General features: G+C 27.9%; 1 protein-coding gene across 1 annotated transcript; it reads right to left on the bottom strand.

Moving 5' to 3' along the window:
• Window positions 1-6,247: 6,247 nt before the first annotated feature.
• On the bottom strand, window positions 6,248-14,324 carry LOC112591894 (SWI/SNF-related matrix-associated actin-dependent regulator of chromatin subfamily A containing DEAD/H box 1 homolog). The gene is made up of 17 exons (XM_025335829.1): window positions 14,108-14,324; window positions 13,852-13,984; window positions 13,503-13,612; window positions 13,204-13,435; window positions 12,841-12,910; window positions 12,614-12,776; window positions 12,358-12,545; window positions 12,096-12,295; window positions 11,886-12,024; window positions 11,678-11,813; window positions 11,473-11,610; window positions 11,105-11,398; window positions 10,900-11,034; window positions 10,624-10,841; window positions 10,359-10,541; window positions 6,547-6,656; window positions 6,248-6,475 (listed from the first exon to the last, which is right to left on the bottom strand). Exons 2-17 carry the CDS (start codon window positions 13,982-13,984, stop codon window positions 6,399-6,401), a joined length of 2,526 nt encoding a protein of 841 aa, XP_025191614.1. The 5' UTR covers window positions 14,108-14,324; the 3' UTR covers window positions 6,248-6,398.
• Window positions 14,325-15,068: the final 744 nt, after the last annotated feature.

The raw sequence follows: 15,068 nt of genomic DNA on the forward strand, positions 1-15,068 counted from the left end.
TTTTTATTTCAATTTTATAAATATAACTACCTACTATACGATAAAAAACGATTTATAATTAATTTTGTAATATTATTTTTATATCAAACGTAATTCTGTAAGGATTTAGTAAGTAAACATTAATTAAATGGACAATACCTAAACCCATGTTGTAAGTTTTCTCGTAGTGGAAACGAGTTAAGACTAATGAAACTTTGTCGCCGAACATTTTTATTGCTAAAATAACGTTTATTATCGACAATTATTCTGACTTAAATTGCGGGCAACAAAACTTGAACTCATCGCATAAGACGTATAAAGTAGGATTAGGTGAAACTCGTCTGCGCACCCTACCTATGTTAATGTTACTAGAGAACTGTGTTTGTATGGAGTACATGACATAAAAACATAAGAGACGACTAAGAAAATGTCTGGCTTAACTTTAAACGTCCTGATATTTTGGTCATTGTTCTATAAGTCGAAAGAAATTGTAATTTCCATTATTTTAGATATAGAGACGATATGTAATAAACGATAAAAAAATTATTTTATATTTTTTTTAAATAATAATTAGGTTCCTATACTATACCTGCAACCCACTTGTTGTATTTATAGTTAAATGCGCTATCTACGATAAAAAGGTCATTTGTATTATAAATGATACTAAACATTAGTGTATATTGTATAAATGTATAGTATAATGTGATATTTTTTATTATGAATTTATAAATGCATTATTTTAAAAAAGTTCGCTTTCATTATAATCGCCGTGCATATTATGTCCATTATATACTATTAATTTGTTCACAGTATAGTGCATTGACATTTGACACATTGTTTATGAACTGTATTTTTTGTGTTACCAATGTAATCTGTATTGATTATTGTATATACATTTAAACCTAACACTGTGAATACAAGTAATTAATAATAGCAATAATAAATAATAGTAATAGGTATTTATTTGATATTGACACCAAATAAAAAATAGAAATATAATTAAATGTATTAAAATAATTAATCTTTGGTTGTTTTTTTTTTTTAATTAAGGCTTGTTCCAAAATGAAAGAGTTTATTTTTTCTAAGAAAAATAACATTATCTAGCGATTTCTTCACCGATTCGAAATTAATTCATATTAATTGTTTTTTTCGCAGGTCTTAAATATTATTATTATTTTTGCATGGCCCTATTTTTTATTTATTTGCTACCTATCACGTCACCTAACCTAACTTGAAAATAATACTGGCGTCGTTATTCGGAAAGTCAGTACCTATGTACCAAAGTATCTACCAACCTTATGTATATTAGTGATATTACCTATAATATCAATTATAGACTACAAAGGTAAGACCGAATAAAAGAAGACATTAAGTTATTGGGGACGGGGAGTAACGCTTAACGGTGAAAAACTGGCAACACATAGAGAAACAAGGAAGAAAATTGTACAAGCGGCAGTGGGCCTAAATTCCTAAAATAAGTTTGTTCACGTTACCACCTTTTTCGCGGTCCGAACCGGTCCGCATTATCGCGCAGTATATTAAACTTTTCGACGACTCCCTACTTCTATAATCACAGATTTTGTCGATACCGCGCTTGCTTGTCAATCGTTTCACGTTTGTCTTCACTCTTCAGTCTTCAGTTCGTCTCCGTCAGCGTTTGAGCGTCGAGGTCGTGCCCGTTTTTTGCGCCTATGTATTTAGTGCGACTTTCCGTAAATCGTTCTGGTACGTATCGTCAATCACACACTTCAATAATTATATTTATGCTGTGAAGTGCATACGTCGTTTCGCGGTCTTCGGGCGTCGTATTCGGTTAGGTTGTCGACATACCTTTGGGTTCAGTGCGACCTGTCGTAAACGTTATGGTCCGTGCGATTCACATTATTTGTTGCCCCTTACAATTGCATCTATACAAAGCTGGCAAGTTAGGTAGTCATTTTTTTTCAACTAATTAAAGGTAAGCTATTTTAATACAAAAACTAACTAAGTTAGAATAAAAGTTGGTTTCTAAAATTTACCAAATTTCTAACTTAGAAGTCAGTTTGGTGAAAATACTAACTTAAGTTAGAATAGAAGTTAGAAGTTAGTTTTTTTTTAAATTTAATGTATTACATAAATTAAGTAGTTATCAAGTAGGTAGATTACAAACTTGAACTATTAGAGATGAATAAAAAATTAAATTGAACAATTGATACCTATTGATGAAATTTTCAAGTAGGTCTTCATTTTTCGGAATATCAATCATTTCTCCTTAGAATATAGAAAGTTAAACAAAATACGAACTGTTTAACATAGCTTATTTATCTATACTATGTATTGATATTATTGACTCAATATAAATACAAAAATTCATACATAATTTATACAATATAGCCTATTTTCCCTGTGTTGACTATATAATATGTCATATATGTAGGTAAAATAATATTTTTGTCATAAAATTGAAAAAAATGAAAATACCTCGGAAAATATTTAATAATAATCATATTTATTAAATCTTTATTATTAGAAAAAAACTACAAAAATAACTAGTTACTTATTGGTTTTAAGTTTTAACGAGTTATATTAGATTATTTTACAAATTCAATTTAACTGGTTAAGTTAAAAAGTTAGTTGGCAATGTTGGCATTAAAATTAACTAGTTAAGTTTCTAACTAGTTAGTGCCCAGCTTTGCATCTATAATGTATATTTTAAGTAGTGTGAAGTGCGAAATCGTATTGCGGTCGCTGGCATATTATTTTATTACATTTCATAGTAGAATATTATTATTATGCACTCGCCATACACACGTACACACACACACACACACATATATGTCAAGTGTCCCGCTGTCATCCTTGAAATCACCGCCGACGTCGATCCACATACATATCTCTATCCCTGCCCATCTATTTGGACTGCCGAGCTGATTATCTGTAACGGCCGTGAGCAGCAAAATAGTCGCGTCGAGTTGCCACCACCGACATTAAAGATCACCGTCGGATATTGATAAATTTTATTATTAAAATATTATTTTTGTGTATTATTATTATTATTATTATTTATTACGTACGCACGTGTGTGTGTAGGTACTAGTGTCTTTTGGCAGTCACAGAATATTTAAATAGATATACTCAATATCAATTATAGTATTTAAATATTATAGATACCTTTATTTTTACTACATATATACCACTGTTTGGTTTACTACATTATAGTTCGCCTTATTTATCGACTCTTTTCTTGTTATATTATAAACCTTGTGTTTTAAACCGTTATACGGTGCGAGTTGTTAACTGCCAGATATAAGAGCTCAACAAAATAAAAATAAAAATATATATTATACACATTTACAAACTATAAAATCGACAAAATTATATCAAGTACCTATCAACACTTTATTTTTTAAACTCAATATTATCATTATTACTATTTACTATAACATGTTTGATGTTAGTTATTAATGTTTTTTAATTGAAAAAAATTCTATATACCTACGTTCAACTCATTTTCTCAATTATTTATATAAGAATCGCTTTGATTTATTTAAGATATTATGACAAAAATAAAAAAAATAGGCAAGTGAATACCGCTCTAATGTAGGTACATTGGATATCGAGTTAGTCACTATATTATAGAATCCGTCTCCCCTATTTTATTTTAATTTAAAGATTTAAATTTTTTTTTTTTTTGTTAATTGTTTAATATGATAAAGTCTTAAGTGTTATATTTCTATCTGCTATCATGTAACTAAGTAAAAATTAATTTATAACTTGTGTCAAAAATATTTTTATTATAATTACTATAGGATGTGGATTTGTATGGCATTTATACATATTTATGATGAGTAATATTATTGTACCTAATAGAACAATTTTTCTATAGAAATGTTTCAGATCTATTCAGGACTATCTGAATGTCTTAAACTATGGTTGATATTACATATTTTATATTCAAGCTTACTTAAATGTTTTTACATAATTAACTTTTATCGCATATTTTCCCATATTTAGAAAAAATAACTGTTAAATCCGGTTAAAAATAATATATTGTGTCAGTCGTACGTTGTGGGGCTCGACTATCCATGCACTAGGTACGCGCCCGTAGTTATAGATATAAGAAGTTACAAGAATCGTATTTCACCCCGATTGACGTCGATTTGCTTTAGAAAACTTAAAAAAAGTACAAATAGTTGCTCATTGTTTTGCTGACGGCGAGAATCCTAATATTGAATAAGTAGTAATATAAACGACAATATTATTAACATTAATAATAATAAATAATGATCTAACTTATATTTTAAAATTTAAATCTATTATGCACCAGTCTAGATTAAAGAAATTTTAATCACAAAAAAATCCGTACCCTAATGATTAAATAACATTATAACTTTTTACAGGTTTTGTGTAATTATTAGTTATCGGTTTAGGGTAAAATTTTAAATTTAGTTTCAACAACTCAACAAGATATTTGTTATTGTTTTTTAATTTGCTTCACCCCTTGAAACTCGTCCTTATAGTTGAGTTTTGTGTAGTAATTGGTACGTTTTTCTTGATTTTGAAAGAATACATTATAAAAATGTAGTATGTATTTTATTTATCAAACATTGTGCTGGTCTTCGGTTTTAATTATTTATAAGTAATAAAGAAATACATTAATTATTCGAAGTTAGTAAAATTACATACATCGGTAATTGATATTAGTAATTTTTCGGTGTTAACATTTATTATTTTTTTTAAAACACCATTATTTCAATTGTGTTTATACTTGTTACACATTAATACATCTGAGTAATGGTTTATTTCATTATTATATTAATACTTTTAACTTTAAACATTGATTATAACGATTATATTATTTAAATTCTCAAATCTCAAGCCAGTAATTTAACATTTTTAGGTTTAGCACTGCCTACTGGTAGTCGTTAAGCAATTACATTTGTGTAAATTTTTGTTACCAGATTAAATACAATTAGATAATTTTTCTTACTGCACTTGAAATCATTTTCAATCGATACTAATGAAAAGAAATTGAGTAGTTGTTCCACTTGTTATAAATATTTGGCACCATTATATAAAAGCAAAACAACATATGCAGTTTAAACTGCTGCAGATAAAAACCACAATCTTGCACTGCTAAACCGCTCTGCTTATATTACCAGCTCTGTAGCATGCTTTAAATCGATGCAAAAATGGGTATAATCTAGTTAAAAGTTAAATTGTTTTCTAAATAACTAATTAAAAGTACTTATTCATTTTAATGCCTTAGATTTATCCAATTAATTTGAAAATGAATGTTTTACTTTAATACATATGCAAATGAAATTATTAACGGAATAAAGGGCATAATCTACAATTACAATAGTTTTTTAAATTGAAAATAACAATATGTAAAATTAAAAACAAAAAGAAATAACCTGTCTAATTAAGTTTTGTGCAGAATTACACAAAACTAGATGACATGATAGAAGGTCTGTCCAATTAAACTACTACTAAATTTATCTATACAGTGATTGAAGGTTTATAAAAATCAAGAGTCCCTAGGTCCTGGAATATAAATATATACCATAATTTTTAAGAGGGAAAACTTTATATTTTTGTCTCTTTATTTCAGTTTACTTTTATAATTATTTTTAATTGAAATTTAAGTATTTATTTTATGCTTTTAATATTTACGGTCATCCTTCAACAAAAATAACTTATTGCTTTATAGTTTATTTACATCTAATCTATTTGGTAGAATATTCTGAATAACATAAAAAATGAATACATAAAATACAAATATATATTATTTTTGTATTAATATAGTTTGGTTATCAATAATAGTAATAACACAGAAAAAACATATATTATTGTTAAGTATAAGTTTTATACAACCTGATCTAACAATACATTAATATTTTATGTTATTTCTGAGATTTAAATAAATCAAAAATAAGCTATTAGCTATTTATGAATTTTGTTTGTATTTTTGACAAACTACTAGAATTTTTTTTTAAATAAACAATAGGTAAATAATTTTTTCTAAAAATAAATAACGCTACTGGCATCTTTAAGTTTGGCATTTTTTTTTATTTGTCCTCAACATAAATAATGATATATATTATTTATTTAATCATAACATGTTGTATTTACACATAATCTTAATGTTTATAATTTAATAAGAACAATATTTTTATAAATAACATTAATTAAAATACCAGTTCACCAATGACGATTTTATCTTATTTTTAAAAAACTTTTTTTTTTTTTGATATCTTAAATTTATTTGTTTGTAAATAGTTAGTTAAAAAAATAAATAAAATTGATTCAACTTGAATCTTAAATCATAAAAAAGACTAAAGTTGTTTATAAAAAGTAGGCAGAATAACACTTTGAGTGTGCATAATCAGCTCAACATAAGAACATAATTTATAAATCGAACAATCATAAAAATTGTATCATGATGACACATCTTCAATTCCCAAAGACTGTTTTAATAATTGAGCCATAGTTTTCTTATCAGGCTCTTCCTCATCTAGAAAAAAATATAAAAATAAGTTTTTTATATAAATAAAACACATAATTTAATTATTAAATAAACCATACCATTTCCACCTCCAGTCACTTGCTGTTCAAGATTTAATTTGTCTTGAGCTACCTTAAACATAGATTCTTCTACGGAATCTTTGCTAATAAATTTGATCACTTTGACTGGCCTGAAAAAGATAAATATAAAATTTGTTCATTTAGTGATGCATTTAACGTTAGGATAAGTAAAGAGAACAACTAAAGCCTTAAGTAAATATTTTTGGAAAGGTATAAATACATTTTTTTTTGTTTTCTTCAAACTGTTAAAAATAATATTGTAAATTATTTTAGTTCATTATTTAACATTTGTATTGTGCTTCAGTTAATTAATTTTGCAAAGTATTATTCATTTTTATGAACGCTAAACATCTTTCAATTATCGTATTTATATATTTTTTTAAATATCAGATCAATGAGTGTATTAATAAGAATAAGAAAATATGAAGAAGTGTGTAAACATTGTAAACGCAAATGTCCTACCCACTCCCAACATTTTGTATACATAGTGATTTGTAATCAGTTATCACTAATCACATATTTAACGCATATTCGTACGTGTTAAACAACTACTGCTTTTTTACGCGCGCGCAGTCAATACATCGCATTTTAGTTAGTAAATTGTTTGTGGGTTTAATTTATTTTTTTTTATCGTGCACCTCCTATTTGACGAAATTATAGATGGTGAGATATTTAGTACACCGACCAAGAAAAATACAACGGGAAATGTTAGTACTATTATAATTTATTATATTATAGAATAGCATAGACCATAGTATATATGTTATATTATTAACATAAATTTATTCGTTTGAGTTTGTTTCGTCAAGTCAGAAACAGATAATTATAAATGCCTACAAAATAGAGTTGAAGAACAATCCGAAAATCACAATTAGAGAATGTTCGGATAACTCTTTCAAACGACTTGGTCTAGGGCAAAGAATAATCTCCAACATTATTAGTGAGCAGGGGCGGACCCAGGGGGGGTTTGGGAGGTCAGCTGACCCACCGTTTTTTTTTCTCAGTAAAATGTGGCCTCTCAAAATGACAAACTACATAAATATGTACAATACTACGATAATCAAAAATAGAAATAATATAAACTAATAATATGGTGTTATAAGTAATTTATAAAATGTACACAGACTCAAGAACATTTCTATGAAAATATAATTGTAAATGTATAAATATAAATATAATATATTATGAATATTATGATATATGATGTATAGAAATTAGAAAGATATGAAAAACCCATTCAATTTGAATTAATTAATAATATCAAAGTTTATAAGTCAGTTTTAAATTGTATTAAAAAATTAGTTATGACTTATGCTTTATCTCTTTTAGTTATAGTATTTACTATATTAATATATGTAATATAAATAAGGTAATGTAATGTAATGTACAGTTGATTGAACCTTCTACACAGTGGCCTCTCATAAGTGAGGCAGACCCACAGTACTAAAATCCTGGGTTCGCCACTGTTAGTGAGTACAAATCTTCAAAAACTATAACGTCACTAAACAGAAATCCATGTAAAAAATCGTTTGAAGAAGCGTTTGATGATTTACATCGTAACGTTGTGCGTCGTCGCGTGCATTCGTTTTGGTACAACAAAACAGTTCCTACATTGTACAAAATAAACAAAGTTGTGAATAACGACAATAGTTTGCCAAATATTTTAAGAATCAATTTATATCGTCTTTTAAAAACCATGGGTTTTGAATATACCAAACAAAGCTACTATAGTGCTCTCGTTAAAAAGACGAAATAGTTGTATGGCGTCAACGGTATTTGGAGAATATAAAAAAGTATTGGATAGAAGGTTGATATGTGTACTACCTGGATGAAACATGGATCAGTGCAGGAGAATGTACCAGTAAAATATGCAGTGCTAGATCTAATATTTTTTTAACCCTGGGCAAAATATGAAATTGGCGCCCTTTTATATCAATAACCGTTTTTTTTTTTTACTTATTACATAATTAGAAATTTGTGCCCCTTTATGATTAGTATCCGGGGCACGTGCCCCGGATTGCCCCTCCCCCCTAAATCCGATGCTGAAAATATGGGTAGACCAAAATATCAAATAGGCACGGGATGCATTTAAACAAGGCCTAACAATAGGGGCCGAAAATCCAAGAGACTCATTGCATTACACATAGGGTAGGAAGATGGGTTTGTATTAGGCGAACTTTTGTGTTTTGAATAAAAAAAAAAAAAAAAACAAAACATGAATGATTACCATGATAAAATAAATGATGACACATTTTTTGAATAGATGCAAAGTATATTACCGCGACTAAAAGAAAATCGTGTCATCTTCATGTACAACACATGATAAAAACTTCATAAAGCATATGGAAACAATTGAAAAGAAATTTTGCAAAATTGATTTCATCATCGATGAAATGCTATCCGCAGAATTAACACCTGTTGTAATTAATTTTATTGATATCGAATCTGATTAAATATATATTATATATTTTTTTTGTGTTTGTAATTTTGATTTTTTTTTTATGTGTAATAAAAAAAAAATAAAAAAATTAAACAATGGTTTTCTGTACTTATTAAATGTATTAAACTATCCATTATATTTTTTTGTATAATAAAATTAATAAATTAAAATAATTAAGTATGTACATTTACGTATTAGAGTATAAAAAAAAATAATATCCTGTGGCGTGCGATAGTGTGATATGGTAGATCGCAGATAATTCAATTCTCTGTATACACGGCGGAGTCAATAGTAGCTGACCGATGGTGACTTAACAGAGAGCAATTACTAATTTTGAGACAGAGCCGGCACGGATAACGCTGTGCGACGGGGTGCGTTCTAATTTAGAATAGAGTATAGATTATTTTCAAAATTTAAGAAAAGTATTTTTTTCACTTTGTTTCAATAAATTCAATAGCAATGATAATACTCTGGCATTAATCGGTGATGAATTACAATGAATGGAAAAAATGGAGTTACATATTTGATATTTTAATTGAAAAAAAAAGTTTAAATTAAAACTAAGTACCTATTTTGAGTATATTTCATAGAAAATATATTTATTGTCATAAAGATAAACAAGTCATGTTACAAAAAAATAATGAAATAACTAATAAGTTACTGGTGTGATACACTACATAGAGTAGTAGAAATAATATTTATTCATTATCATTATTAGGGTTCAGAAGTTATAGGAACTAAAAAAGGCAAAATATGCAAAAAAAATGTAATAAATGTGCAAACAATTATTCAAAGCTCATTATCCAAGAGCTTATAAAAATGCCATTGTTACTTATTATTTATTGACTATTGTTATTACATATTAATAACTTTTACAAATGATTAAATAATTATTCAACTAATACATACAAACATTACAAACAATAATATTCAAGGGATTAAGCTGTCTAAGAATTTTGACAATAAATATTAAAATCATTGTCAGTAATAGAAAAATAAGAGACTGATTAACAAGAAACTCAATGTGAATTTATACTAAGCAGACTAATTAATGCTATTAACAAAAACTGTAAAGTATTTTATTAGTATTTTATTATTTAGGAGTTGCATAACTGAATTGAATTACTAGCTAAGCAACAACATGAATTTTATAACTTTTAAGAAAAGTAATATGTACATGTTAGTATAACTATACAAAAATAGCTTATTAAGAGAAAAAAAGAGAACATCTAAACACTAAGTAAATAAAATCTATTGAATTTTTGGATAGCCCATGTAAAATACTGAGGAAATCTCTAATCTAAAAGAAGCGGCCAAAAAATTTAATCTAGGCACTTAATATTTTAAATTCAAAATTCACTCAAAAACTCACTTAGTCTGTCCAACTCTGTGGCACCGATCTTCTGCTTGTTTATCATTATATGGATTGTAGTCAATATCATGTATAATAACAGTATCGGCAGCTGTCAAGTTAATTCCTAGACCACCAGCTTTAGTTGACAACAAAAACGCAAATAAGCTTTCATCCATGTTATACAAATCAATCATTAGCTGCCTATTTGTCAAACATATGGGATATTACCATCAGTTATTAATAGATACACATATATGTATTTTGAAATTGTGTTTCTTATTACCTTTCTTGAACTTGAGTAGAACCATCTAGCCTTAAGTAAGAATGGCCACAATGTGACATGTATATTTCTAATAAATCTAAAATTTGTAGGAACTGACTGAATATGAGCACACGGTGGCCCCTATCTTTGAGATCAGGCAAAATTTTACTTAATAATTGGAATTTGCCTGAATCCAAAAATATTTGAATTGGAAGGTCATATCCTAATTTGTTCAGACACTATAAAAGAGATTAAAAAATAATTATTTAACAAAAATTAATCATAAAAATTAAATACCTTATACTCAGTACACATTTTGTGCAAATCAAAATCAGACATAAATGATAAATCCTCAGCAATGTACTGTTCATTTTTTTGTTTATATGTTGGTTCTAAAGCCAATAATTTGGCCATTTTATATAATTTTTCATCCTAAAATTATAAATATGATTGATTTTTAATAAATAGTTAAATAAATATTATCAAACAACTTATGACTCACCTCAAAATGATATCTCAATAAAAGTGGATGATTTGTTAACTTTCTTAACATCATTAACCACATCATATGACTGTTATCTGATACCTCTTTGCCTTTAGATGCTTCTTTAATTTCATCTACTAATGTGTTATAGCGAGTCTTCTGATTTTCAGTCATAACAACATTGTTGACCACTAACGTTTTAACAGGCAGAGATTTCAATACATCTGCTTTTAAACGTCTCAACATAAATGGTTCGATAATTCGTTTGGCTTGTTCAATACGATGCATTTCATATTTTGAACCAGTACCTTTCTATATTTAATTTATGTATAATAAATGAATGTTTATCATATTAGGTTTAAACCGATTGTATTATAAATACTTACTGTTCCTTTAGAAAATAAAAATTTTATGTTATCTACTTTGCCTCGGAATAATGTTGGCATAAGAAATATTAACAATGACATTAACTCTAATAAATTATTTTGTAGTGGTGTACCAGTTAACAATATTTTATAGTTGCCCTACAAAAAAAAATTAATAATATTAAAGATAAATATTTAAAAAACAATAAAACTGTTGATGTCTTACATTAAAATTAGAGAAAACTTCAAAAGTTTGTGATGTCATATTCTTTAATTTATGCGCTTCATCGTATACAATGTAATGAAATTCTTTGGTTTTAAATAATTTTTTTTCTTCTGGTGAATTTGCAGCACAACTATAACTATAAATATAGAGTAGTATCAATGATTTATATGCATTCATATTCCAAAAACACAATTATTATTAAACATACGTAGTCAATATCACATCAACGTCCCCAAATCCATTTTTTATCCATTTTGATCGTAAGTATCTTCTTTCATCCATTGATCCATGATATTTTTCAACTACCATAGTAGGACACCACCTATTAAATTCTTGGTACCAGTTGTCTAAAAATAGAAGTAAATTCAAAATAATGTTGTAATTACAAGAAGTGCTATTAATATATAAACAAAAGTACCTAATGTTGAAGCAGGTACAACAATCAACTGGGGCATATCAGGATGTGTGCGACCAGACTCTTTGAGATAGGCTAAGAATGCAATCACTTGCACAGTCTTGCCTAAGCCCATTTCGTCAGCTAACATCATATTGAGCTTTTGTGAATTCATCAACATGAGCCAATTAAGTCCTATCATCTGGTACCCTGCAAGCTGTAACCTATTCTTTATGTTAGTTTAACAAAATTACTAAAAAATATATATATATATATATTATCATACTCCTTATTTAAACTCTCTGGTTGCGATTTTATAAGCATATTAGTGGTAGTTATAGAGTGTCCATTTTTCAAAGCTAATATCTCACACTTCTTCATTAACTGAGCAACAATTTCTTGGCAAGAGACCATATGCATTACATTTTGTAAAGTCTGTTCACCAATTAAGCGAGAGTTTTTTGCTTTACATGTCTATTTCAAAAAATTATTTATTGTTATAATTAATTTATAAAAAATCACATTTTATGATTTATACTTACAGCATCATACCAAGTTGAAAATGGTCGAAGAGCAACAATAGCTTCAAATTTTTTAGTGGTCATTCCTTTCACTGCTCTCAGCTCTATTTCTGTGGATGTATTTAACAATTCCAAAGCTTTTTGACGCATTTCAGAAGTACTATCTTTTACAAAATTCTTTTCACTAAAAACAAGAATACATATTATTGTTGTATAAATGTAAAAATTATATTTAAAAATAAACATACTCTGTATATTCATCATCAATTTCAGCATCAGAATCACTATTACCATCAGAAGTTTTTATACGTTTTCTTTCTAAAAAATAAAATCAGGATTATGAAACTGGTTCAAAATAATATATAATAAAAAATGGCATATTACTAACATATATTTAATTAAAGGAAACAAGTAAATTATATTTTTAAATAAATGGTTAAAAACTCAGTAAACTAATAGAATATAAAATTTAAAATTATTAATTGGCAAAACACTAAATGTTTATTTCACAATAAACAATAAGAATATTATCACTATGGTCTACATTTAAAAAATAAAATAGCCTTAGGTATATCAAAGCATAAAAATTAGAGTATTCTGCTAAAATTTACTTTTGGTTTGTGGTTTTAAACGTTTTCTAGAAGGCATTGCAACAGGTGGTGTTGGAGTAGCATTTAATTTATCATTAAAATGCTCAACTTTTGTTATTATTCTGGATATTCCATTACTTGTACCTTGACCAAAATTATCAGAGGATTTTATTGAACCATTAACATTATTTGGTGCATGGTTACTGTCATCACTAGATATATTATGAGCTCCTGATATGTCTTCATATTCGAGCTAAATTAAACAAATTGATAATGTACAATGATAAGCTTATAAATGATAATAATAATGTTATAGTTACTTCTTCAATAAGATGGGATCCATCTCCATTCAAGAAAGGTTCTATGTTATTTTTATCTTCTTCATCAGATGACAGGATAATTGTTGGAAGCTTTTTCTGCCTAACAAATACTATAACATAAAATATAAAATATAATTTAACGTTGAAAAATATACCTAATGTTAATAAAAAAAAAACCACTTAATCATAATAATTTAAATCAGAACAATAAATAACGTCAATTCCTGTTATTATTTGGTAAAAGGTGAAATAATTAAATTAGATATCCATCAATACATTTTCCTAACAAAGAAGGATATTAAAAAAAAAAAAAAACCTATAATTTTTTAATGATATTGTAAATAATTACCTGGGCTTTCTTCAACGACCAGTGATGATCCAGATGCGGCAGCTTCGTGACTGAAGCTGGGTTTCTTAGAAAATCTGAACGTACGCAAGTCACCAAGAGCACTTGGACTGGGGCTGTCACTGTCCCTGTCCATCTGTAAAAGTCCAAATATTGTAATTCGTCGGCGAAACATAGTTAATATCGGTAAGTACGATCGCAAAAGCGTTTCAACACATCAAATTGAAGAAAATCGTAAAATAAATAATTATCGACTAACCTTAGTGTTCAGTAGCGTGCGTCAATAACCGTTGACGACGGATAAGTGACTACGGAAGCCGAAATCTTTCAGTAGTATTCAGGCGTGCCGTTTGCGGGCAGTTCGAAATTCAAACTTCGATTAGATAGTGTCGTCGAGCAAATCACACGCAAACGGTCACACGCGCAACGATGCACAACTACTCAAGAACAACCGCAAAAATAAAATAGAAACCTTAGTGAATAATAGTAATAATAATAATAAAAAGTAAACGAATTGATATTGCTTATCAGACGGCTATGGAAGAATAAATGACGTGTTCGCTGTTATCGTCACGATTCGCGGTCAACGTATTCTGCTGCCCGCTGATAACACCGCTGCCGCCAAAAATTTCTAAATTTTGATCATTATTACTTGAATTACTTGGATAGTTGGAGACAGTAACTATTGCCTTGGTCTGAAAACAATCCTCGGGATATAAAAATGTTGGATTTGCATAAGCACTGTAATCAGTATCAGACCGATGTTAAAGGAATGGTCCGGGGGGGAGGTTAATTGACCCACTGTTTTAGATTCTGGTTGGAGCGATGAATGACGCGTATAACGACCGTATCGATACAATACCTATATAATTATTGGTCTTACAATGTGAGTTGAAGTTTTTAATTTTGAGTTACCGCCACGTTTAGAAGCAGTAAAATTACGTAAATTTTAAACTGTGGATAGTTTTGGGGATCAAATTGGATTTAGTTGGTACTCTTGTAAACTCTTTGTAGGTAGGTAGTAGCCAGTAGGTATCTACAATAATTATGTGATTTGTTGTTTGTAAATATATATTAATAATAAATGCCTATTTTATTTTTTTATTTAAATTAATATAAAAAGATTACTGGCCTCATTGAGAACAACTCGTGTGGAGGTCCAGGGTTATCTTAGTTTACAAATATTTCTTATTTATATTGGTACATATTACATTTTTATA

The sequence above is a fragment of the Melanaphis sacchari genome, unplaced genomic scaffold (genome assembly GCF_002803265.2).
Source record: "Melanaphis sacchari strain LSU unplaced genomic scaffold, SCAv2.0 Contig146_pilon_pilon, whole genome shotgun sequence".
Lineage (NCBI taxonomy): Eukaryota > Metazoa > Arthropoda > Insecta > Hemiptera > Aphididae > Melanaphis > Melanaphis sacchari.

Coding starts and splice junctions, on each gene's coding strand:
- LOC112591894 (XM_025335829.1), bottom strand. CDS start 13,984: ATGGACAGGGACAGTGACAGCCCCAGTCCAAGTGCTCTTGGTGACTTG. Junction 12,911..13,203: donor TTTAAAACCACAAACCAAAA/GTAAATTTTAGC, acceptor TTTATTTTTTAG/AAAGAAAACGTATAAAAACT. Junction 10,842..10,899: donor AAATGTGTACTGAGTATAAG/GTATTTAATTTT, acceptor TCTCTTTTATAG/TGTCTGAACAAATTAGGATA.